This window comes from Pseudophryne corroboree, chromosome 10 (genome assembly GCF_028390025.1).
Source record: "Pseudophryne corroboree isolate aPseCor3 chromosome 10, aPseCor3.hap2, whole genome shotgun sequence".
In the NCBI taxonomy this organism is placed as follows: Eukaryota; Metazoa; Chordata; class Amphibia; order Anura; family Myobatrachidae; genus Pseudophryne; species Pseudophryne corroboree.
Window position 1 is genome coordinate 292744573 of NC_086453.1, and position 25119 is coordinate 292769691.

At 44.4% G+C, this 25119-nt stretch overlaps 1 protein-coding gene across 13 annotated transcripts in view; it reads right to left on the reverse strand.

The window, feature by feature from the left end:
• The window catches only part of CAMTA1 (calmodulin binding transcription activator 1), a 2328268-nt gene that overhangs the window by 66989 nt on the left and 2236160 nt on the right, over positions 1-25119 (reverse strand). For all 13 annotated transcript variants that reach the window (XM_063943384.1, XM_063943385.1, XM_063943383.1 and 10 more), the window contains 6 exons: positions 23197-23275; positions 21312-21627; positions 18462-18973; positions 14164-14351; positions 13700-13946; positions 10671-10742 (listed from right to left, as the gene is read on the reverse strand). In XM_063943384.1, the coding sequence (XP_063799454.1) occupies positions 10671-10742; positions 13700-13946; positions 14164-14351; positions 18462-18973; positions 21312-21627; positions 23197-23275 (1414 nt within the window). The remainder of the gene's footprint in view (positions 1-10670; positions 10743-13699; positions 13947-14163; positions 14352-18461; positions 18974-21311; positions 21628-23196; positions 23276-25119) is intronic.

Here is a 25119-nt window from a genome sequence, read left to right on the forward strand (position 1 = left end):
TTTCCAAAAAGGGGACATACTCAGGATTCGTAAAGCCCAGTACCCACGGGCCGATTAAGGAGAGATGTGTGCTGAGCGAACCGCTCAGCACACATCTCTCCTGCCGCTCAGCACAGCGCGATCTGTGCTGAGCGTGCGGGGGGAGACGGGGGGGCCGCACACTTCACCCAGCGGGTGAAGTGAGCGACCCGCTAGATTGGCCTGCATGCAGGCCAATCTAGCAGCAGCGATAGCGATGTGAGGGGCCGCGCATCGCTATCGCTGAGGGGGCTACACACGGAGCGATCATGCTGATATTCTAAGCAATCTAGTCAGATTGCTTAGAATATCGCTCCGTGAGTACCCCCCTTAAGGGGTGTGGGGGTCCTATCTAATACAGACAGGTGACAGTCCCTTATCTCTAGAACAGTGCCATTAATGGAATCTGATACAGGTCAGAAAGTTGCTTTTTATGTCCATTAAATTGCAGCATAATCACTGGTTCTGCTACTATATATGAATCCACCTTTGTACATATGTGGCATGTACAAAGCAGAGCCGAACCCTAACCAATATGATGCCCTAGGCAAGATTTTGGCTGGTGTCCCCTTGCACAGACGCTAGTTACGCCTCTGACCCTGTACCTCTTTTCCATCACCCCTCACCCATAGCAGTCCTCATTTTGGTGCTCCTACCCCCTATATTTTAAATAAAAACAGTGTGCACAGCCCAAAACGGTGCATGTTCTTTCTGGGAAGGGGCATGGCCACACAATAATACTCTCAGTTGAAATTACGCCGCACAGTACTGCAACTTTATTCACATTATATCATCCAATAGTGTCTCTTATTCACGTTACATCACACAGTAGTACCACGTTACTCCTCGCAGTAGTGCCCCTTATTCACATTACATCACACCATATTGCTCTTTATTCACATTAGACCACACAGTAGTGCCCTTTCTATACGTACGTTACGCCACAAAGTAGCACACTTTATACAAATAATGCCACACATTAGTAATGTATTTCATATGCAGAGAGAGCCGCAGTCACACACAGAATATAGACATGCTGCATATAATTTTAGTCAGCAGAAGCTGCTTGTGCCCCTAGGCATTCCAAATGCCCTAGGCATTTGCCTAGTTTGCCTATGCCTAGGGCCGGCTTTGGTACAAAGCATAGTTGTCTACTCTCCTAGAATATCCGGATGCCTGGAAGAGTGGGCAAGTCTCCGGAGGATACCCCGCCAGCCCTCCACTTCATTGTGATAGCATTTGTGACCCTGTTCCCTGGTGCACAACGCTGGTAACTGCAGCAATATACAGCGGGGGCGGGGCCTCAATGATGCAAGCACGCCATCACACCGCCCCCCACTTCACCACATCACGCAACCCCACATTAACAACCTAACTGCCCTTTCCCAGCCAGAATGTTGCCGAATATGTTACAAAGCAAATAACTGGAACCGGTCCACAAATGTACAGTGCATGAAAATATTGGGGAACCTCAGGTGCACAGCATAAATAAATATATTAGACACACGGGGTAAATTAAACCCTCCCAGCTGCGCACCTTTGTATGTTTTTCCATTGAAAAGCAGCTATTACATTGGGAGCACAAACTTTTTGGGTTTGCAACAAACTGAACAGTTGCCTATATGGCAAAAGTCTTGAAAATCAGAAGTAAACTCAGTTCATACGATAAAAGGACTGTAATTTCTGACACCTACAGAGCGTTACAACCTTTGGCTTGTCACATTACTGGATATAAACTATTTCGGAAAGGTGAGTTTAGAGTGTAGTATATAATAGTCCTAAAAACTAAGAATGCACTTAGGGCTCAGTAGGAGGGAGGTAAATGTAGTGCAATTTATTATAATTTGACGTTTTCAGTCTTATAGTAGACAAGGCAAAGTACAATCATAAATACTAATGCAAGTGGAGATGTTGTCCATAGCAACCAATCCGATTCTAGCTATTATCTTCTAGAAGGTGCTAGATAAGTGATAAGTAGAATCTGATTGGTTGCTATGGCAAACATCTCCACTTATATGAACTTGAAAATACACATCTCTTGCTAGTTGTTTCCCAGTTGCCACCAAGTTTCAGCCTGTTTCAGGCAAACGGGGGATCTACTCAGCATCGTTTCAGTGATGTGGCACATCCCACCAATTACCACGTACATACTAATCACATATGTACTTACAAATGCGATTAGTATCGCAAAGGACAGTTCTCCCGATAAGAGCTGTCCTATGCAGTGTGTGGACTTCCAGGTTTAGGACCCAGGAGTCGCTCTGCGCATGCTCACTGACGCGACAGCCACGAGGTGTGAGGGGAGGGATCCGATTGGATAATTTTCTGTGGGAGTTGCAAAAAGAAGCACATAGGCTTCTATTGGGTAATGCCCACCAGCTCCATCGCATACTGGAACTTGGTACATATAGAAATGCTGTAAAATCCCCCAAAACAGGATTTTCATGTTTTTTTAGTACATCCCACCCAAAGTGAGATCTGTAAATTGTAGGTGCACAAAAAAGCGTAAGCTCACTTCTGCTTATGCGCTGTATGGTGAAACTAACTATCTGCATCCATAACAGAAGATAGGCAGAATCAGGCCCTACATGTAACTCTGTGTCCGCCACAAGGTCATATTTAGGTCTTAACTCTGAGTGGAACGCAAGTCCAAAAGCAATCACGTCTACGCACCTTGATAGAGGCTCCACGTACGGCCGGTTTGCACGGTCTATGAAATGCGCATTTGTGTCAACTGGGTGGCTACACTGCAAAAGTGAGCAAGAAGTGCATTTCGGCCCTCATTCCGAGTTGATCGCTCGATTACGTTTTTTGCAGCGCAGCGATCAGGTTACTACTGCGCATGCGTATGCACCACAATGTGCACGCACGTCGTACGGGTACAAACAGCATCGTTGCTGTGCAATGCTTCTAGCGACGAATCCATTCGCACAACCGATCGCAAAGAGATTGACATAGGCTTCCGCAGCACTTACTGCATTTCCTGCACACTTACGCTAGCTTCTTACTGGGCGCAAAGGATCCATCAGAAACCGGTTTCCATCCATCATACGCACACCACATAATATCACGGAGGTCTGGATACACACTTGCTACAGTGACACTCCGACGAAGGCCCTCATTCCGAGTTGATTTATGGACGCATTTATGGGTGTCAACTGACCATTTTCTGGGAGTGGTTGGAAAAACGCAGGCGTGTCCAGGCGTTTGCAGGGCGGGTGTCTGACGTCAATTCCAGGACCGGACAGGCTGAAGTGATCGCAAGGGCTGAGTAAGTCCAGAGCTACTCAGAAACTGCAAAAAACTTTTTCATCCCGCTCGGCTGCACATGCGATCGCACACTTGCAAAGTGAAAATACACTCCCCCGTGGGCAGCGACTATACGCTTGCATGGCTGCAAAAAGTAGCTAGCGAGCGGTCAACGCGGAATGAGGGCCTTTGTCGGAGTGTCACTGCAGCAAGTGTGTATCCAGACTTCCGTGATATTATGTGATATGCGTATGATGCATGGAAACCGGTTTCTGAAGGATCCTTTGCGTCCAGTAAGAAGCTAGCGTAAGTGCGCAGGAAATGCAGCAAGTGCTGCGGAAGCCTATGAATGATCAGATTAGCATAAGGTAGTATATATGGCTGCCATGGTTGTATGCACTTGCGTCCGCTTTGGGTGCGATTCAGAATCAGACTCTTAATGCTTTCCCTTATCCTTGTAACTCACACACTGATCTCACTGCGTGCAAGGCCCTAAAACAAGTGCAACACCCATGAATGATCTCATCAAAGTCCATCTGATCACTATCAGGAATGGAAGCTAATTTAGCTAGCGGAGTATTGCTAATTGGCCATGTGTACTAACAGGGCATCAGGTGACCCACGTAATCCAAAGGTTGACTGAGACTTGCTCTAAAACAGCTGACCAGGCATGCTGTTATATACACTTGGAGGCCACTTTATTAGGTGCACTTGTACTGGATACCTGCCAGGTCACAAGATATTTAGTCGAGCAAACATGTGGCAGTAACACAATGCGTAAATGAATGCTGGCATGGCCAAGAGGTTTAGTTGTTATCAGACCATACTTTACATAGAAAGGGGAATAAATGTGATTTAAGCGACTTTGGACATGGACTGATTGTTTATGCCAGACTTGGGGCGAGGTGGGGGGGGGGGGATTTTGGGGGATTTACTAAATGTCAATGTTGTACCTCCAGGGCCAAAACACACATTTATTCATATTTAAAAATTATTATAGAAAAAACACCTGTTAGCAAATGTGTGTTTCAGCCCCTGAAACCCAACAACAATTGAGATATTTTCAGCGATTTTAAATCGATTCAAATCTACCCAAACCAACCCTTAAGGGGGGTACACACGGAGAGATCAGTGCTTAAATTCTAAGCAATCTGACTAGATTGCTTAGAAGTTAAGCACAGATCTCTTCGTGTGTATGCCCCACAGCGATAGCGATGCGTTGCCCCGCACGTCCCTATTGCTAGATTGGCCTGCATGCAGCCTCAATCTAGCACATCGCTTATTTCACCGCTGGGTGAAATGAGCGTCCCCCCCATTACCCCCCTTGCTCAGCCAGCACACACCGCGCTGTGCTGAGCGGGGGGAGAGATTTGTGCGGAGCGGTCACTGATAGATTGCTCAGCACACATCTCTCCCTGTGTGTACAGGGCTTTAGTAAATTTCCCCCTAGGTGGTTCGAGTATCTCAGAAACTGCTGATCTCCTGGCATTTTCACTCACAACAGTCTTCAGAGTTTACAAAGAATGGCTCAAAAAATAAAAACCATCCAGAAAGTGGAACAAAACGTGGCAATTTTGCACTGTGTGCCGCTGCTGCCCCTGAACACATGATGACATCACAGAAAGGGGGTGGGGCTGGCAACACCAGGAAGTGCAGGTTTGCACAAGCTGCAGCGTGTGTGACCAGAGCGTCAAAAGAACTAGATCACCTGATTGGAAAACAAAGAGTAAAGTTCATTTTCTGATGATACAGCACAGAGCTGACAGTGGGGCTACGTGGGGCTACGTGAAATATATACATTTCTTTTAAAATTCAATGAATTGACAAACAGAAGATTTGTGTAGCTGTGAATAATAGCGGATGTGTGATTTGCAGTGTAATTATACACTGATCAAACCATGCTTGTGACACTGTTAGACACGGATAACAATAGCAGCAGCATCTAAATCTATCAAACCTGGAAGAGAGTCAGGAGATATATCAGCAAAGATTTCCTCCTTTAAGGTCAGACCTGACGCTGAGCATTCATCACTACAATGCAGCTGGCTTCCTCCTTTCATCATTGTTACTGGGGTGAATCTATAAGTTATCTGATTGTAATGTTATTGGACAACATCATCTTTCTTAAAAAGACAGTTTGCGACTCTATATGCTCCGAAGTAGCGTGCACGGGACTGAGAATACATACACAAGCGGAGTTGTACCTCAGGGTTGCCCTATCCCTACGCTTGGTTTGATGCCTGCTACCATCATCAGCGTGCACTTACACCTGCCCTTGCTGCTTGGAACAGGTGTATTTACTCTTTTTACAAAGGTCTGCATGGACTGCAGTTCTGCCGACACCGGACGTCGCCTGGATGAGAATGCTCTACGCCCCGTCAGCTTCAAGTGGGGGATGTGACCAACATGTGTACGGCTCTGCACCGCCGTACTTGTGTATATTCAGTTCCGGAACTTGCAGATTGTGCAGACCAATTAAAAAATACTCTGCAAATGGGCGTACAAAATATCTTTCATTACAACACCCAACATGCATGTCCCAACTCATGTAACCACTTCCCATCAATATAACATCCAACATACATGTCCCAGATCATGTAACCACTTCCCATCAATACAACACCCAACACACACGCCCCACATCATGTAACCACTTTTGCATCAACATAACACCCAACATCCATGTCCCACATCATTACACCCCTTCCCCATCAATGCAACACCTAACATACATGTCCCACATCATTACACCTGGTTCCCATCAATACTTCACCCAACATACATGTCCCACATCATTACACCCCTTCCCCATCAATACAATACCTAACATACATGTCCCACATCATTACACCTTGTTCCCATCAATACATCATCCAATATACATGTTCTACATAATTACACCCCTTCCCCATCAATGCAACACCCAACATACATGTCTCACATCATTACACCCCTTTCCCATCAATACAACATCAAACATACAGTACATGTCTCACATTATTACACCCCTTCCCCATCAATACTTCACCCAATATCCATGTCCCACATCAATACACCCCTTCCCCATCAATGCAACACCTAACATACATGTCCCACATCATTACACCTGGTTCCCATCAATACTTCACCCAACATACATGTCCCACATCATTACACCTTGTTCCCATCAATACTTCACCCAACATACATGTTCCACATCATTACACCCCTTTTCCATCAATACAACATCCAACATATATGTCCCACATCATTACACCTTGTTCTCATCAATACATCATCCAATATACATGTTCCACATAATTGCACCCCTTCCCCATCAATGCAACACCCAACATACATGTCTCAAATCATTACACCTTGTTCACATCAATACTTCACCCAACATACATGTCCCACATCATTACACCCCTTCACCATCAATGCAACACCCAACATACATGTGTCACATCATTACACCTTGTTCCCATCAATACATCATCCAATATACATGTTCCACATAATTACACCCCTTCCCCATCAATGCAACACCCAACATACATGTCTCAAATCATTACACCTTGTTCCCATCAATACATCATCCAATATACATGTTCTACATAATTACACCCCTTCACCATCAATGCAACACCCAACATACATGTGTCACATCATTACACCTTGTTCCCATCAATACCTCACCCAACATACATGTTCCACATCATTACACCCCTTTCCCATCAATACCTCACCCAACATACATGTCCCACATCATTACACCTTGTTCCGATCAATACCTCACCCAACATACATGTCCCGCATCATTACATCTATATTCTATTATACAACATTCAAATACATGTCCTACATCATGCAACCCACTTCCCATTAATACAATACCCACCATACATGCCTCACATCATTACACCCACTTCTGCAGTAATACAACACCCAATATACATGTCCCACATCATGAAGCCCCTTTGCCTGCTTTGTAGATAACATATCCCTATTGGTTTATATTTTCTTATTTAAAAACTCTAAATACCTCATTATTCATTGTGGGGAGGGGTGTCCCAAGGATTCTGCACGGAGTCGCAAAATGTTTGCCTTAAAATAAGGATTTCCCTACTTTTCAGCAAGTCTGGAGATGCAAACTGAAATCCGTATTAACTCCCATTGACATCCATTACCCATAACTTATATCTGTAATTGAATAGCAAAAAGTCGCGGACATGGGTTTATTCCAGTATTAAGCTGATCTATGTTGTCATAAGACAACATGACAATAAAGTGGGAAGAGCCTATTAGACCGCTGACTCCATCAATACATAAGCATTGCTGCTGAAACCACACCATTGTTCATGCTCAGAAGAATTTATGTAATGGAGAGCTGCTACTTCTGACCATGGGAGGGGTCACAACCACCATCTGACAAGTTTACAATGCATGCAGGTGTGTGGGGGTATGCAGAGGCATCATCCCACAGCGAGCCAGTGGCTGTGTCCTCCGGAAATCACTGGAGTCAATATTTTGTCTTCTGAATCCTGAGAAGATGTGTTGAAATGTGATTGGTCTCTAGAAGGAAACAAAGGGTGGGGTATTCCTGCACGGGTGGTATTCATGTGACCGGCGGTCTGCTGACCGACAGTCACATGACCTCATCTACCATCCCGCCGGCTCAGTATCCCGATGGTCGGCATGCCGACCAACAGGGACTATTTCCACTCGTGGGTGTCCACGACACCCATAGAGTGGGAATGGCGACCGTCGCCACCGAGCCCGCAAGGGGCTTGCTGCACTCGCCCCTCCCCGCCGGGATCCCGGCGTCGGTATGCTGCCGGGATCCCGGCGTCGGTAAGCTGACCGGCGGTCAGGAGACCGCCGGTCAGCCATACTACACCCTCCTGCACAGCTGAGGACAATTAGTATATATGTAGTGATGTTTACCAACTGTATATATTAGTAAATTTCAAATGAAATTGACAAAATAATTAATGGTGTTGGCGGTGCTCCCCTAAGGTTATGAAAATATAATCATAAAGGGTTTTTTTGTCCCGAAAAAGGAGAATAACGGGACAGAGAAGATAGCCTCTTTTTGGGGGCACTCCTTGCTTTAAATTATTGTTTAAAAACAATTTTAATTTAATTCATTAAAAATAATCATGGTAATGTGACAATATTCTGACCTTATACTATACCCTTACTAGTTAGTAAACGTGGTTGTATCAATATGCTTACCCTCTGGGATGCAAATCAGCATGTCGTCAAATCTTCTTCACATGGCTCAGGCGTTTTTTAAAGAAAGCGATGATCTGGTGTCCGTTACACTGCTTTGTGCTATTTTGTGTGTGCAAATTTGCTGTGTCTAATAAATCATCAAGTAAATGTTCGCCCTAAGTCATCCAATTAGACTGACATTAATGTAAGAGCCAGAAGTTAACAAAATAGGGAAGCAATGTATCACTGCCTGGTGAATAAACATAGGTGATACATAATCTTAACATGTGGTATAGAAACAATGTTGGAGTAATTTCTCCCACCACATCGGGCATAAACAGTACATGGGGAGAGACAATGATTTGTGAAGTTGAACTCTAAGCATCTGTCTTAGATGTTATGCTCTAATATGCAGAATTATAGTATTTAGAATAGAACCAGCACCGGGTACCCGACCACTTCTGCTGCCTTCCTATGTGTGGAAAAATCCCACAGTGAATAGGAGGTGAGAGAGTAGTGCGGACGGCGCTGATATGAAGAAAGAAGAGCGGTGTCTACTACTGTTGAGGGCTGAGAGTTCAGAGTGTCCCTGATAGCCGCTAGGTCATTGCAGGGAAATCAGACTCACCGCACCTCAATGAGAGGGGCACCTGAACACCTGTCGGTGGAGATGGAATCTGTGCTGTAATCGCTGGTGCCGCTGGCGTGTGTGTGGCCTGTGTCTCTCTGATGCCCGTGTCCGGCGCCGTGTTCTCAGCACGGGGATTCCGGAATGACGTCACAATGACGTATCCTAGCTGTACGTACGTTTCACCCTAAAGGCTGGGCTTGTTCACCAACTATATAGTCAAAATCGCAAGAATACATTACACCGTGTGTATGCACCTAAAGGTATCCACCAAAGATACACTGCACTGGCAGTGCTGTACGGCAGATGCGATGGATCTGAAAGAGATGACATTACTAATGTGCAGTGTACGGATGATCTGAAAGTGTGTACAGAGACACGATTGGTAGCTCTTGGGGGTGTGGTATGGAAGGTCGACAGTAACTAGGTCGACAGGGTCTCTAGGTCTACAGGGTCTAGGTCGACAGGTCAAAATGTCGACATGAGTTTTTTATGTGTATTTTTTTGGTGTCGTTTTCTCCGTACAGTGACCGGAACCCCAATTAGTGCACCGTGTCCCCTCGCCATGCTTCAGGCAAGGTGCCTCGCTCCGCAACCGCTGCGCTCGGCACAGGTTACTATTCCCAATCGTAGTCCACGTGCATCGTTACGAATGAAAAAGTTCAAAAGAGAGAAAAAAATTGTGGAAAACTCATGTCGACCTAGAGACCCTGTCGACCAATAGTGGTCGACCTAGTTACTGTAGACCTAGAGACCGGATCCCGCTCTTGCTCCTCTGAACAGATGGATAGGATTAGATGAAGAATGAGTAGTGAGTATGCACAATATCGTTGAAGTGTGTACCCCACAATAATGTAAGAAAGCCATATTTATTAAGAAAAATACAATCTAAAATAATATTTAGTCTCTTCTAAAAATATTTGCTATTTAGTTCTTAGTAAATGCAAAAATAATGTGAAAATTAGTGAAAAGGTTAAAACTAGGGTGGCTATAATATTTCTTTAATCAGCAAAACAGATGAATTACACAGGTTCTGTTGCTGATTAAAACCAGGTGACATGCAGGCTTGTAATCAGCCAGCCACAGAACCTGAGTAATTCATATGTGTCCATGAGAGAAGGAAAATTACAGCAACTCTAGATAAGTCAAGGACTGTACAAATTAAAGATCCTTTATTATATAAAGGAAAACACAATTGAATTATTTATTTCAAATTATGGTGCACGAACTTCCAAAGAATGCGTTCCCATGTTGTGCTAGTAGAGTGGGTGGAAAATAAATTGTATATAACACAAATAATAAGTTCAGCGAAAATCTGTTTAACCAATTAAAATGCTAATGGCTCCAACAGCTGTGAGCCCGTTGCATTTGCCTCAGCTGCCCTGCCCTTGAGCCGACCCTGGTTAGTAAAAGCATTTTACTTGGCTACACTAATGTTGCCTCTTGGATAAAATTGTTTTGCTACCGACTGTGGTGTTTTGAAACATTTCCTCACACATCTCTTAGACGGAGCAAAAAAAGATGTAATTAGGATTTCCAGCTGTTTGTTGTTTTCGTCTCTGTGTAAGCTGTGAATTACCTGTTTGTACTTTCTGTAGCAGCGCTGAATGACGGCCGCAGCCACGTCCTGCTGTTCCCTCAATGGACGACCCTACGAAGACAGGAAAGAGGAGCTGAGTAAGGGCGGGAGTGCGAGTCTTCTAGCAGTGAGACTGACCCACCAGCTATATAATTTCTATGTCATGTCAGAGCAGTGGGTGATAGGAGAGTAACAGCACTCATTTTGCTGGAGGCAGTGGATAAATTGTGTGATTAGAGTGAAGGACATTTACGACACAGGAAACAGCCAAGGTGCAATGCAGAAACTGGTATGGTACTGTAATATGCACATAGGAGGTGATTCAGACCTGATCGTAGCAGCAAATTTGTTAGCAGTTGGGCAAAACCATGTGCAGTGTAGGGGGGGGGGGGGGGGAGTTAGATTTGGGTGGGCTGTGTTCAAACTGAAATCTAAATTGCAGTGTAAACATAAAGCAGCCAGTATTTACCCTGCACAGAAACAAAATAACCCACCCAAATCTAACTCTCTCTGCAAATATTGTATCTGCCCCACCTGCAGTGCACATGGTTTTGCCCAACTGCTGGCAAAATTGCTGCTGCAATCAACTCTGAATTACCCCCATAGACTCTGCATGGGTTCACTGCGCAAGAGGGCACGGTTTTTGGAGGAGCATCGGTTTATACTGGCTGATGGGAGGAGTTGGGTGCATAAAGGGTGTTCCTTGGTAAGTATGGGGTGCATCTATTTTTGTGAAGTGGGTGCTCTTTCCACAAAGCAACATCCCTATATATTTCCATTCAACAAACGGACTTGAATTCGCAATGAACTCAGATCTGTTGGACATCACATCTTGGGACTGATTCCGATTTATAAGTAATGCCAATCTTTTTGCAATTGAGCCATTACTTGCCGTCTGCCCAAGCACCACAATCACACTGCGCACGCACCTTTGCGATGTTGCTCGCAGTGAGTATTTAATCGCAAAGTGATTGACAGGAAAAGACTGTTTTGGCTACAAAAAAGCAGGCGTGTTTGGGGCATGTTTCTGCCTACAGCTGCGATCGTGCACGCAGAAAAGATGGCGCCAGCGTCGCTGCTCCCACGGCCTGTCTGCGTGACCTTAGACACACTCGGGGAGTTGATGTTTACTCGTTTCTGCAATGATGCTGCGCAGATGTGTACGCAGTTGGTGAGGACTTTGCGATGGCTGCGGTGGGCACCGCTATTCTTTTCTGGCCGGTTGTTTCACTTGTGATGCTTATCAAGTCCCTAGCCTTAAAAATCACAGTTGTGCAAGCTTTTGTGTACTAATTGGAATCAGGCCCCTTTGTCCTGTACTTTCTACAGAGGACCGCATCGGTATATTCACTTCTGTTAATGTAAATAACAAAGATTCAAGCACACAAGTACTAGATGAAATACAGTAAAGTCACTTGTGACATCCATTTATTATGATATGGCTCAAAAACGTATAAAAAAAATTGTAACGGTTTTATTTAATGAAAGAGGACTGGTCTTAAAGTGGCCAGAAGGACTCTAATGTGACATTTAGGCTTTGCACAATGTGCCTCCTCATATTTAGCCACCTCTCTCTGCACCTAGACGCACTTCCAGTTCCTGGGGGCATCAACAGAGAGGGGAGTATGTGTGCAAGTTCAAATGCACACAGGGGACCCTGCAATGGGCCAATAGGATTTCAAAGTTGTCAGTCCATTCTAGTTAATTCTCCCAAACCTCACAGGCCAGGCTGATTAAGGCGCTAACCCAATGGGTGTCATTCCGACCTGATCGCACACTAGGATTTTTTGCTGCACTGCGAATAGGTCAGAACTGCGCACGCGTATGCACCGCAATGCGCAGGCGTGTCATACGGGTACAAAGCGGATCGTTGCTGAGCGATGGATTTTACGAAGAATCCATTCGCACACCCGATCGCAAGGAGATTGACAGGAAGAGGGCGTTTATGGGTGTCAACTGACCGTTTTCTGGGAGTGGTTGGAAAAACGCAGGCGTGTCGAAGCGTTTGCAGGGCGGGTGTCTGACGTCAATTCCGGGCAAGAACTGAAATGATCGCAGCGGCTGAGTAAGTTCTGGGCTACTCAGAATCTGCACAAAACTTTTTTGTACCGCTCGGCTGCACATGCGATCGCACACTTGCAATGCAAAAATACACTCCCCTATTGGCGGCGACTATCCGATCACAGCGCTGCAAAAAATAGCTAGCGAGCGATCAACTCGGAATGACCCCCAATGTGTATTTCCCCACACCATACATCACTAGGAACACCTTCACTCCTCCCAACTCCAGGCCTCTTCCTGTACCAGCTTCTGAATTTTGCCCTGCACAGCCTTGCATCTCAGCGAACGTATAGGTGCCCTTCAGCAAATCGCGGAACACACAGGATCTTCAGCTGCATTTGCATTGAGTAGCTGCTGTTGTACAACTTTATAAGCGGCTTTCACTGAGTCTGACTGATAACAGGGAATGCAGCCGTGACTTCGCTTTATAGTAGGATCTCTGTTGTTGCCTTTAATTGCTACAGCCACCAAACACACCAGATTGTTGAACAGAGTTAAAAACCAAAAAGAGAGTGTGATTATAAAGACACATAGTAATTCTAAGCCTGTTCATCTTGTCAAGGTGTATTTAATGAAGCAGGACCCTAACCATGTGTGTGAGATGTGATCGCATACTTGCAGACGTTTAGAACACCCCTAAAGGTGTCTCCCAGAGGGGAGGTGCAAGCTCAGGTGCACTTGTGCCTAGTGTGTGCCCCTGTGTATTGCTGCAATTTGCAGCCAGTGTTCACTAAGGAAGATGGGGTATACTTTCCCAGGAACCTGTTTTGGTTGAAACTTTCCATAAGAGTCAGGGAAAACTCCCCGAAATTCAAGAGTCTCCCGGACATTCCAGGAGGGTAGGCAGGTATGTGTGATAGTGTGTGATGGAGTGTGCATGTCGTTAGAGGGCTTTAGGAATGAAGTGAGAATAAATAGAGTGCATTGGGACTTGGCCTATAGGGACAATGTTACATGTTTCACTTTACCTTGTATTTCCTGAACACCGTCTGAACCAGTTTGGCAGCTTCGTAGAGCTCTCTCTGCTCATGGTCTGACAGTGTCAGCTGGGAAATTTCATTTTCAACCTTCTCATTGGTGGATGCAGTGAGAAATTCTGACCAATCAGCAGCAGACGGGAGGCTGGTCTTTTCAAACGTTGTTTCGCTCACAGGGGAGCTCGCAGGACTTAAGCTGGTGTTTGAAGAAGGAGTCAGAGGTTCACTGTAGAGCGACCTGTAATAAACAATATAAAGAGTATGAAAACCACAATACCATCACTCTAATAAATAGCTGACCAATGGGTACTTTGAAAACAAAAGGGGGATCAATTATGGAAGCAGTCAGAAATCTGCATTCATTTTTTCAACTACACTTCACAATAAATAAAAGACCTGATTGGTCACGCCTCTCTTACTTTGCGCCAAACTGCAACATTCCGTTAGTAACCCACCGTATCTGTGCAGCGCTAGGTAAGTGATCAACATCAGCAAGATAACTGGCCAGCCAGCTCATAGTGGTGCTGAATGCCGCGGTGTCTGCCCTCTCTGCCAGCGGAGACTCCATGGGTACGAAATTCTCCCGCTTGATCCGTTCAGGTGTTGCTTCGATAATCTGTTCCGCCAGATTCATCATGTTCACCTGCATTGAAGAAAATAGGAAAACGTTCCAATAGAATCACTTATGTTATATGACATTGATCTGCTGCAACAATACAGAGGAACGAAACGTCATTTTTGATACGTTGATGGAAATGGTGAAATTATATGTATGTATCACTGTATACTTTTTAGAAGTTGCTCACTGCACAATGCTGACAAAGCCACACTTGCTGGTGTTCCATATGCCTCTGAGCCCTACAGCAATCCCATTGGCCGCTAAGCCTAGTTACACCCTGGAGTGCTCCCATTATTTTCATACCCCCTCATATGTAAATGATTTGAAATGAATTGTAAATAACATTTTTCCTGCAAAGTACAAGTTTTTGTGTAACATTGTTTTATTTTTTTATTTAACACCTGTGTGTACAGTACGGGCCATAAAGGCAACAGATGAAGGAACAATCATGTTTACAGATCTTGCTATTATCAATTGGGCGATATAACTTAAAAATAAATAAATCAAAAGTATAGACCAAAACCAGATTTTCATGGAAAGTATAGACACAAATCCAGAACCTCATGAGAATAGACAGAAACTGGATATCTTAGAGAGTATAAACTAAAACTGGATCTCATGCAAAACATGGAATGAAATCAGATCTCATGGAAAGTATGGACTAAAACCGTGTCTCATGGAAAGTGTAGACACAAAACCGGATCTTCATGGTGAGTATAGACAGAAACTGGATCTCATGAAAAGTATAGATAAAAACTGGATACTTATGGAAAGTACAGACCTAAACTGGGTGTCCTGAAAAGTTTAGCCCAAAACGGGTTCCACATGGAAAGTATATTTGACACTCAGATCCACATGGAAAGTATAGACCAAAAATGGATCCGCACTGAAAAGCATAGGTCAAAACTGATCCACATAGAAATGTATAGACCAAAATCGATCCACATGGAAAGTATAAACCAAAAATAGATCCATGTGGAAAGTATAGACCAAAACCGCACTTGCATAGAAAGTAAAAACCTAAACTGGTTCTGCATTGAAAAGTATAGCCCAAAACCAGATCTGCATAGAATGTATAAACCAAAACCATATCCACGAGGAAAGTATAGACCAAAACTGGATACTCATAGAAAGTATAGACCAAAACGGAGTGTCATAGAGCGCATAGATCAAAACCAGTTTCCCAAGGAATATATAGACCGAAAACTGGTGTCGTGGAAAGTATAGACTATAACTGGATCTCATATAAAATACAGACTGAAATCAGATCTCATGGAGAGTATAGACCAAGTCTGGATTCTTATTGAAAGTATAGACTGAAATTGGGTGTAAAGGAAAGTATAGACCAAAACCAGTTTCGTATGGAAAGTATAGACAAAAACCAGATCTGAATGGAAAAGTATAGTTAAAAACTGGATCCGTATGGAAAGTACAGTGCAAACTCAGATCCACATGGGAAGTACAGAACAAACTTAAAACTGCATGTAAAGTATAGCCCAAACTTAGATCTGTATGAAAAGTATAGAGCAAACTCAGATACACAAGGAAAGTATAGACCAAACTCAGATCTGCATGGGAAGTATAAACCAAAGTCAGACCCGCATGGGAAGTATAGACCAATGTCAGATCCGCATGGGAAGTATAGACCAATGTCAGATCCACATGGGAAGTATAGACCAAAGTCAGATCCGCATGGGAAGTATAGACCAAAGTCAGATCCGCATGGGAAGTATAGACCAAAGTCAGATCCGCATGGGAAGTATAGACCAAAGTCAGATCCGCATGGGAAGTATAAACCAAACTCAGATCTGCATGGGAAGTATAAACCAAACTCAGATCTGCATGAGAAGTATAGACCAAAGTCAGACCCGCATGGGAAGTATAGACCAATGTCAGATCCGCATGGGAAATATAGACCAAAGTCAGATCCGCATAGAAAGTATAGACCAAACTCAGATCCACAAGTAAAGTATTGACTAAAACCGGATCTTTTGCAAAGTGTAAACTGAAACAGGTCTCCGCAACTCATTTTGCCTGGAGAAAAATACTGTACTGTCTCCCCTGCAAATGCCCAAACAGCACCCCTACATTTAAGTTTCAATATTTCCATCCCCAAAAGCCTGATTTGCATGTAGGACAAAAATAGGGTCCAGTCATGCAAGTAACCCATACTCTGTAAGAAACCTTCAGACTGGGCGTACTTTTACACACCACAGACTACGCCGCCTTGGTCCTATAAAACCGGCTGCAATAACAGAAACGTGAGCGTGTAGTTTCACAAACAGACATTAGCGTAGATGTTTTGTAGATGACTCAGTACAGTGATGACACTAGTAACATTTTAGTACGATGCTGACACTCTGGAATGATGTCAAACTTCTGTGCGTATATCTTAGTGTTCTTGCAATATACACTATCATATGTTGATGTCTTTAATAAGAAAAATGAAATGCCTACGGGTCTATGCAGGCCAATGGCCTCCCGGCATGAAAGGCATGAATTTATTTTACTGTATCTTGTTAAAAGTTATGAAGTGCGGCTATGAATGAAACTGGCATATCGAACACATTCATCACTGGAACCTGGCTGCTGTCTCCAGGGAGCAGAAGATAATGAACTCCAATGATCAATCTGCAGCTACTTGGCTGCGGCTGCTGCCAGTTTCAGCAGTGCTCTTTGCGGATACTGATCAAGTGACGACAATTGCGAGTTCGACCTCGGCTAGAACCTACAGCCACAGCTGTGACAGTATAAGGCAGGATAGGATGAGAAAGGAACGTAGCCATCACTGACGAATCCTTTTGTTCTACTGGATTTGCCCCTCATAAGCAACGGGCACACGTATAAGAGCATACAGTACATACACAACTGTCCCATTCCTGATTATCCCCAGTCTACCATCTTACTGACAGATAAATAGCAGCATTCTACTATCACCATCTGGGTTACATCTACAGCTCTTACCGGGCGTGGATTAATAAAAAAAAATGTCAGTATCTAGATAGACAGTCAATAGGTCGACACCAGATGGTCGACAGGGTCAAAAGGTCAACATGCACTTATCTTGACAGGTTCAAAAGGTCAACATGCACACAACACAGAAAAGGTTGACACACTTTGTTTGTTGTTCTTTCAACCCTGTTCCTAACACTTCCCGATGCCAAACCCTAACCCTCCATCTGGGTTCTAACCCTTCCTCTGAAAAGTGACTAGCCGTACCTCCAGCAGCCTAACCCTCTCCCAAGTACCTAATTCTAAACATTATGGAAAACCATTGGCTAAATGTTATAGCCCCCAAGTTCTGAATGTGCAGGAATTTTGTGCGAGTTTGCCAGTTGTTTTTAAAGCAGCAATCATTTACAAAGCAAAACCAACCTGGTTTTGCCTTGTAAATGACTGCTTTAATAAAAACGGGCAGACTTGCACAAAATTCCTACACCCTCGGAACTCGGAGGCTATAACATTTAGTCGTGCGTGTCGACCTTTTGTTGTATTGATCATATTAATGACCCTATTGACCTAAGTCCATGTTGAACATTTAACGGTCAACCTTTTGAGTGTTTACTGTCTATCTTCCATCTGGATACTGCTGTTAACTCCCTACTGAGTCTGTCTGTCATTAATGACCAGGTTCCACCCACATTTGATCACTTAAGGCTTGATTCTGTGTTGGGCATATGTAGAGTGGATGCCATTTTGGATCATATTCCTTGCACCTAGTCAGAGCCGTCAAGTGCTCAGATGGACACTGGGCTGAGCACTGAGAGGCGTGGTCAAATATGGGAGGCATAGCCATGCCTCCCTCTAAATGAACAAAATGCATACACTCAGCACAGGGGCTGCTAAGGAAGGGGGAGGGGGTGACCATCAGTGTGGTCGCCCCCACCTGTAACACCTCTCCTCTGCCCACAACTGCCCCTCTGCACTATCGCAGCCTCCCTGACTCTCCACAGCCAGTGCTGTAGTGGTGCAGTTCTTAGTTCCGTGTACTGGTTGATAATCGGGTCCTTAGTTTGTAACAGTGCGCAGTGATACAATCTATCATGAAATAAATGGCATCTATGTATATGGAGTCACTATGATATTCTCTGTTAATTTTGGGGTCATTTATATACACTATACAAGTGACTTCACCTGGAGATCATCCATATGTTGTAAGCAGTCATCATTCTCCATGTTTTCTCTGTATGACAGCAGCTCAGCGTCGACAATTTCCCTTTCAGACATCATTAAAACATTCATCTGCTCCCTCTGACGCAGCCTATGGCCCCCAATGTCCTTCCCCAGTCCTGTTGGCTTTGAGGTCCCAGTCACCTGCGCGGCAGAAACCCCCAGGTAGAGCTCCTTTGGGCTCCATTTCATTGGTGCCGGAGCTCTGTACCCGGACGTGTCCGGGATGTGCTGAGGAAGGTCTCTGGGGAAGTGACGCATTTCCTCAACGTGGGCAGCGTCAGGCAATGGCTGTTTGGAGATGGAACTCTGTCTCCAGGGAGACGGTTGCTCCAGGCTTAGGGCTGTTGCTATGACCTTCTCTTGCCTGACCTGGAAGTATTCAGGGTTCAGTTTGTGTTTTTTAGCAGCTGGGTAATCTTTCGGAGTTTCAGTGCTGTAGTAATTAGAGGGTTCAGATCTTGGTCTCCTTAATTCTGTGAAAACCAGAGAGAAATTATAAGTATTAATGTAACAGTGTGTATATAAAACCTCACACATTGAAAATGTGCTTAAAGACATGGCGGTGAAATAAAACAGTTCTGATTTTAAAAATCCATCCCACGCTTCTCATTTGCCCAGACCACACATACTCTAATCACCATCTGTAGGACAGATTCAATTAGCCACGAGCACCCACAGGTACCTAGCGCAATGTGCAATTGCCTGTACTTATGGGAATAACAGTAGGGAAAACATTACTTATTTGTTTTGTAGCTAATTTAAGCGGCTCTTATGCAATCCTCACTGCCTCATCTATAAGCTACACCTGCGTCTGCAAAAAGCAACAGAAGTGAATGCTGGGGGACGTATAGTAGGTGCAAAGTAGGGTGGTAAGTATTTCTATAGCACCTACATTTACAACCAAAAAGTCTCAACTGGTTTGTGATGAGGTGTTCTCACATAGGTAATGTCAAGTAAGAGCATGTTCATGTAAATTAAGCCAATTTGGACCTGGATGTAAGCGATAATACACCTGTTTGGAGGCCTATCTCTGTACTTGGTATAGGACAGGACCATGTCTGCACTGATGATGTTGATGACTCGTAGCATACTAAACGCATAAGCCACACAAGCAGATACAGGTGCATTATGAGATGAGCAGTTATGCATATAGGCATATGCATACCTGCCAACATTAGAGGGGAGCAATATAATATACGTGTGCCTTTGACGCTTACCCAAATAGGGGTGTGTCCTATCAATGCAGGGGAGTGTTCTATTGGTCACACCCCAATTTTCTGTCCTACTGGAGGCAGCACAGTCCTAGTGTATGGATGTTGTGTGCACTTGCATGGCACCCATGCACCTCTGCTCTCCTATGCAGAGCAGCAGGTGAAATAGAGACTTTCCAACCATGCCTCTCCTCTGCGGAACACAGTGGCACATGGGAGGGACAGTGCAGAAAAGCAAGATTTTCTCAGCAAGATCTGGACAGTTGGGAGGTATGGCGTATGTATGTACAGTGTGAAAGAGTATATTATGCATAGCTAAAGGCTGATCCATTTTATTAATTCTCATTCAAAGTTTAGTGCAAATGCAGCTTAAAAGACCCTTGTTCCTGCTATATACGTATGTAGAGGTATATACTGAAACATAGTGGTGACCAAATTATTTTGTGTTGGGAAAGCCCCATAATTTAGCCTAGAATTGTTCTATATGTTATATCTGGAACCAGCTCTGGGCCCCAATAGCTTGTTGGTCATCTCCATTGTAATATTCATTAATATATGTATATCCCAGTTTCAAATCCTTTAGTTTTCCCCTATACAAGAGTGCCCGGATAAGATATGCAGATGTTGGGGGGCAGACACTTTGGGTCATCACCTCCCACATTGTACAATGGCGTGGACTGAGAAGTGCGCCATTGCGCCCTGTCTCGCCTATATCACTAGGAAGTGATTGGGAAGCAGAAGGGTGATCTATTCTCCATGGAGTACATGGGAACTCTCCAAAATTTGGGTTTCCCCCAAATGTTTCAGTAAGTATGATATGTGTATGTTCCTAGGCAGGAGTTAAACGTCCCACACTCAAGCTGGCTTTGTCACTCAACCAGACTGACAGTGACAGGATCCTTAGAACAGAAGCAGGGATCGATCAATATTTATCCATCTATCTCCCAACATTTAAACTGTCAGAAGTCAGATTAGTTAGCAATCTATACTACATATATATAATCTGCCTGTATCTCCTATTCATCTTCCATCCATCTTCAGATGACCCCTGGTCATATGACATATGTCGAGCCAAAGCATCAGGAACAGACTCCTATTTGGCGCAGACATTCTCGTTACAAGCCATTACAAAATATTCTGTTGACTCAGAATGAATGGATGGAGCAGATGCTGTGCGGTGATTACACAAAAGTTGTAACATGCCATTTCTCAATTCAAGGTAACGGTTTTATATTTCTCCATTTACATTTTACTACAACCTATAAAAATAATGTTCTTAAGCGCGCACACCAGCGGAAACTCTGCTGAGAATGTTCTCTTGGCTCAAACCTGTAATGCCTTAGATAAATAAGTTACACAAAGCTGATGGTTTACGAGTACAGATAATAAAGGACCACGCCATCAGTGACCCCAATCTACGTGAGAGGGAAGAAGAGAGAGGAATGCGGCCTGCGACTGTTAGACATATCAGCGGAACTGTTGAACGGAACATAGGAGATAAGTGTTCCTGTTTTATTTCATCACGCTACGTCCACACAGACATTTTCAGTTGCCATTGGAGTTATCCTTTGTTGTCAATTTTGTATCATAGTGCTCTTACCTGCATTAGCATTTGAAATAATGGTCACTCCCTTCTGAGCATCTTGAGGGCCGATGGCCTCACTTTGCCACTGGGTTAACCAACTCTCTGCATTGGCGTCGGGGCCTGGAGAGCACTGTAGCCTGGCATTTTGCCCCAGTTGGGATTGTTCCTCCCTCTGCAACTGCTCCAGACATTCTGCAAGTTTCACGTGGCCCCGGGAACGTGCGATGGCCAAAGGGAGCCGGCCAAGTGAGTCAGGGATGGAGATAGCCCGTCGGTCCCATTTATACAGCACAACGGCAGCTTCAGTGTGACCCAACGCACACGCCCACATCTGGGAATATAAGCAGGTGATGCTGGTTTAATGATTGGGAGGATTTTCTGCACCACAGAACTACACATAATGTTGGTCATGTTGACATGTATGTAATAATGCATCAGCCGGTGTAAAACAGTAGAATTCAAAGCATTTATGAAGTTCAGTGACCAAAGCTATAAGGCCACTTGGTTGTTACCTGTATAATTCTTGAAGGAGACTTATAATATGCATATAATCTACAGCAAAATGTAATTTCTTTTTTTTATTATTTATTAAAGATCATCTATTCCCATTATTTCAGGCATGCAGAGTTATCAACTAATTTCCAGGGACAGCCCCGAGGTTTTCAAGATTTGTCCATGGAAATTTTTATTTTGGCAAATGACCCAATTTTTAATTACTGACTAATCTGTTTAGTGCACAGGTCCACCATAAGGATTATCACGCTCCGGGTGGAGGGGTAAATGTGTGGGGTCATGGCCATGTCCCGTTATGAATCTTTAGCCCCAGCTGTACATGGTTGTGGTGGCATACCTCAATAGTGGACGTGGCTGCACCATGGCATGCCTACCAACATTTTAAAACATGGAGTTGGGACTTTGCATTCCTGGCAAAGGGGTGTGACTTTTTCAAATGGGGGTGTGGCTTTGTGGGAATACTGCTATTGCGAGCCGTGCCTCCTTTTTCCCTCACTTTGGTCGCATGCCCGGCACTCTGTGAGCTGCTGGAATGCCCCCAGTCTGTCTCCCGTGAATAGACGCTGTGCGCAGACGCACAGCATCTATTCACCGCAGAGCTGTGAGTGACAGGAGCCTCCCAACTGAACTCCCCCACCCCCACCCCCCACCGCAGACTGTCTTGCAAAAATTGGGGACAGTTGAAAGGTATGCCATGGGCCTAATTCATTTTTGTAAGTAAAGCAGAAAAGAAAACAACTGAGCAAAACCATGTTGCACTGCAGGGGGGGCAGAGGTAACGTGCAGAGAGAGTTAGATTTGGGTGGGGCGTGTTCAAACTGAAATCTTAATTGCAGTGTAAAAATAAAGCTGTCTGACATTTGCCGGCTACATGCAAAAGCAGCCAGTATTGACCCTGCACAGAAAAAATATAATTGTATTTTCTCCTATTGTATGGCAAGTTAAAAATTTTTCAAGTAAAACAAGACTAGCCCTGGACATACTTACCCTGTGCGACGATATCAGCGATGCTGGGGCCGGCTTTGACGTCAGACATCCGCCCTCCGTTCTCCTGGACACGCCTGCGTTTTCTTCTCCACTCCCCGAAAACGGTCTCCAACGGTCCGGTGACGCCCAGGTACGCCTTCTCTCTGTCAATCTTCTTGCGGTCGGCTCTGCGACCGCTTTCTTCGTAAAACCGCGACGTAAAGCCAGGCAACGTCGCGCATGCGCAGTGTGGCCGCCGCGCATGCGCATTCCAGACCCGTTCGCACCGCTGCGAACGGGTCGGAATGACCCCCATTATACATACATGTCACATGCAAAGGAAAAAACACAGGCTGATCTGCAGTGTGTCTGTCTATAGTGTGATGCACTGTTCTCCCAGATGTAGTTAACGTGCTCTTACCAGGGGAGTACACGAAAAATGATCAACGTTTAAAGGATCGACCTCTAATTCCAAATCAATACTGTCAGCATGCTTGGTCCTGAAAAGAGAGTTATATTATCACTTCCGGGTTATTGATCATTTACAAAGAGTCATTTTTACAGATAAAGTGAAACAGGCTGACGGCAGTTGTGATCTCGTACCGTAAAAATAATTCTAGAACGCATGGTACAAACAAAGAGCAACTGGTAACACTAAAAGATAATATTAAAAACACTACTATGATACTTTGAGAACATTTCTATATCATACTGATCTAGTAAGATTAATCTTAATAACTAATTTGCAGTGACTGAGAATTTGTGTATTTGTTATATATCAATGTAACATAAACTAGACTAATTACTGTACGATAGATCCGCATTTCTACATCTCCCCTCTAGGTGGCAGTGACTGGCAAAAGAAATATGTTGCAGGGTCATGATGACACATATAGGTTTATACTTGATAATAATAGTACATGGTCTTCTGTCACTGTTACTCCAATACAACAGCCTTCTATGGAGTATTAATATTATAACGTACAACAACAACATTCTTATATTCCCTAAAAACATCGGCCCTTTAGTAGCTGCCCTGACTTAATTCTATACATATTTGAACAAATGATCAGTGTAGAGACAACAGAGCCTGAAGTTTACTCGGATCAAACAAATATTTTAATTGTTTCGTTTTTTTCACCATACTGTTATACTTGGATTCAGCAATCTGCTTTGGAACCTGAAGGATTAAGATGTCAATAGCAGGATAGTGTTCTCTTATGCAGCAAATAACTACTGTGCAAGCTACAACAACGGAGTAGCTATAAGAGAAGCAGTAGAAGCAATCGGTCCTCGGAGCCAGCTGGCATGAGGGGATATACAATAGATACGATGGGACAGCTATGAGGTGGCGCGGACAAGGGATCTGGAAAACATGCATGAGAGGGTATACGACCACAACAGATCAAAGGGAACTGGCATGGGGGTGCAAGATACAAAGGGGGAACAGACTGATAGGAGTGGGGCATGCAAAACATCAAGGGGAAAGAGTAATGAGGGGGGACAGACAAGGGACCACACTGAACAGGCATGAGGCACCAGGGGAAATAGGTATGAGGTAGGCAGACAGCAGATAAGATGGAACACCTATGAGTACCAGAAGGAACAGACATGATGAGGTGGTGGTGGTGAGGGTACAAGAAACAGGGGGAACTGGCATGAGGGGGCAGACAAGGGAATGGGGGAACCAGGGCAAAAGGCATGGGGCAACAGACAGGTGGATCAGGGGGAGGAGGCACGAAGTGGACAGAGACAAGGAAGAGAGGGAAAAAGAGAGACAAGGGTGTGAAAGGGGCCCTGGCTCATAATCAGCATTGGCCCACGGCCCCAGTGCCCTTTATTTGGCCCCCTGTGAGCGTCAGGTGATGTTGTTATTCTGAATGACCTGAGTGTACAACTTGTAACCATGGCAACGCTAAAGCCAGACAGACCATGAAATAGAGCAGCTTCTTCCTGAGAACCCATTATTTCTTTATAATATCCGGGAACATGTATTAAAAATGGAAGAACCTGACAGACGCAGAATAGCAAATATTTCCCCTGCAAGAATCTCATAAGAGTAACTGTAGCTGGAGTCGTGGTAATTGCCCTCCAGACATTGCTATCATTTTCCTTGGGAGCAGGAGATCGCAGGAACACATTGGCACAGCGACAGTACATTGCATATCATTATCAAGGTTCCATCTTCTGATACAGTATACGGATTCACACTCCTGGTACATACAGTACTATTATGCATTGACTAAGTAAAGCACACAAGTCATAGGAATACATACAGGAGGCCAGCAGTCAGTATGTTAACCGCATCCCGAGTCATCCATAGGGGGAATATGATCAAATATGC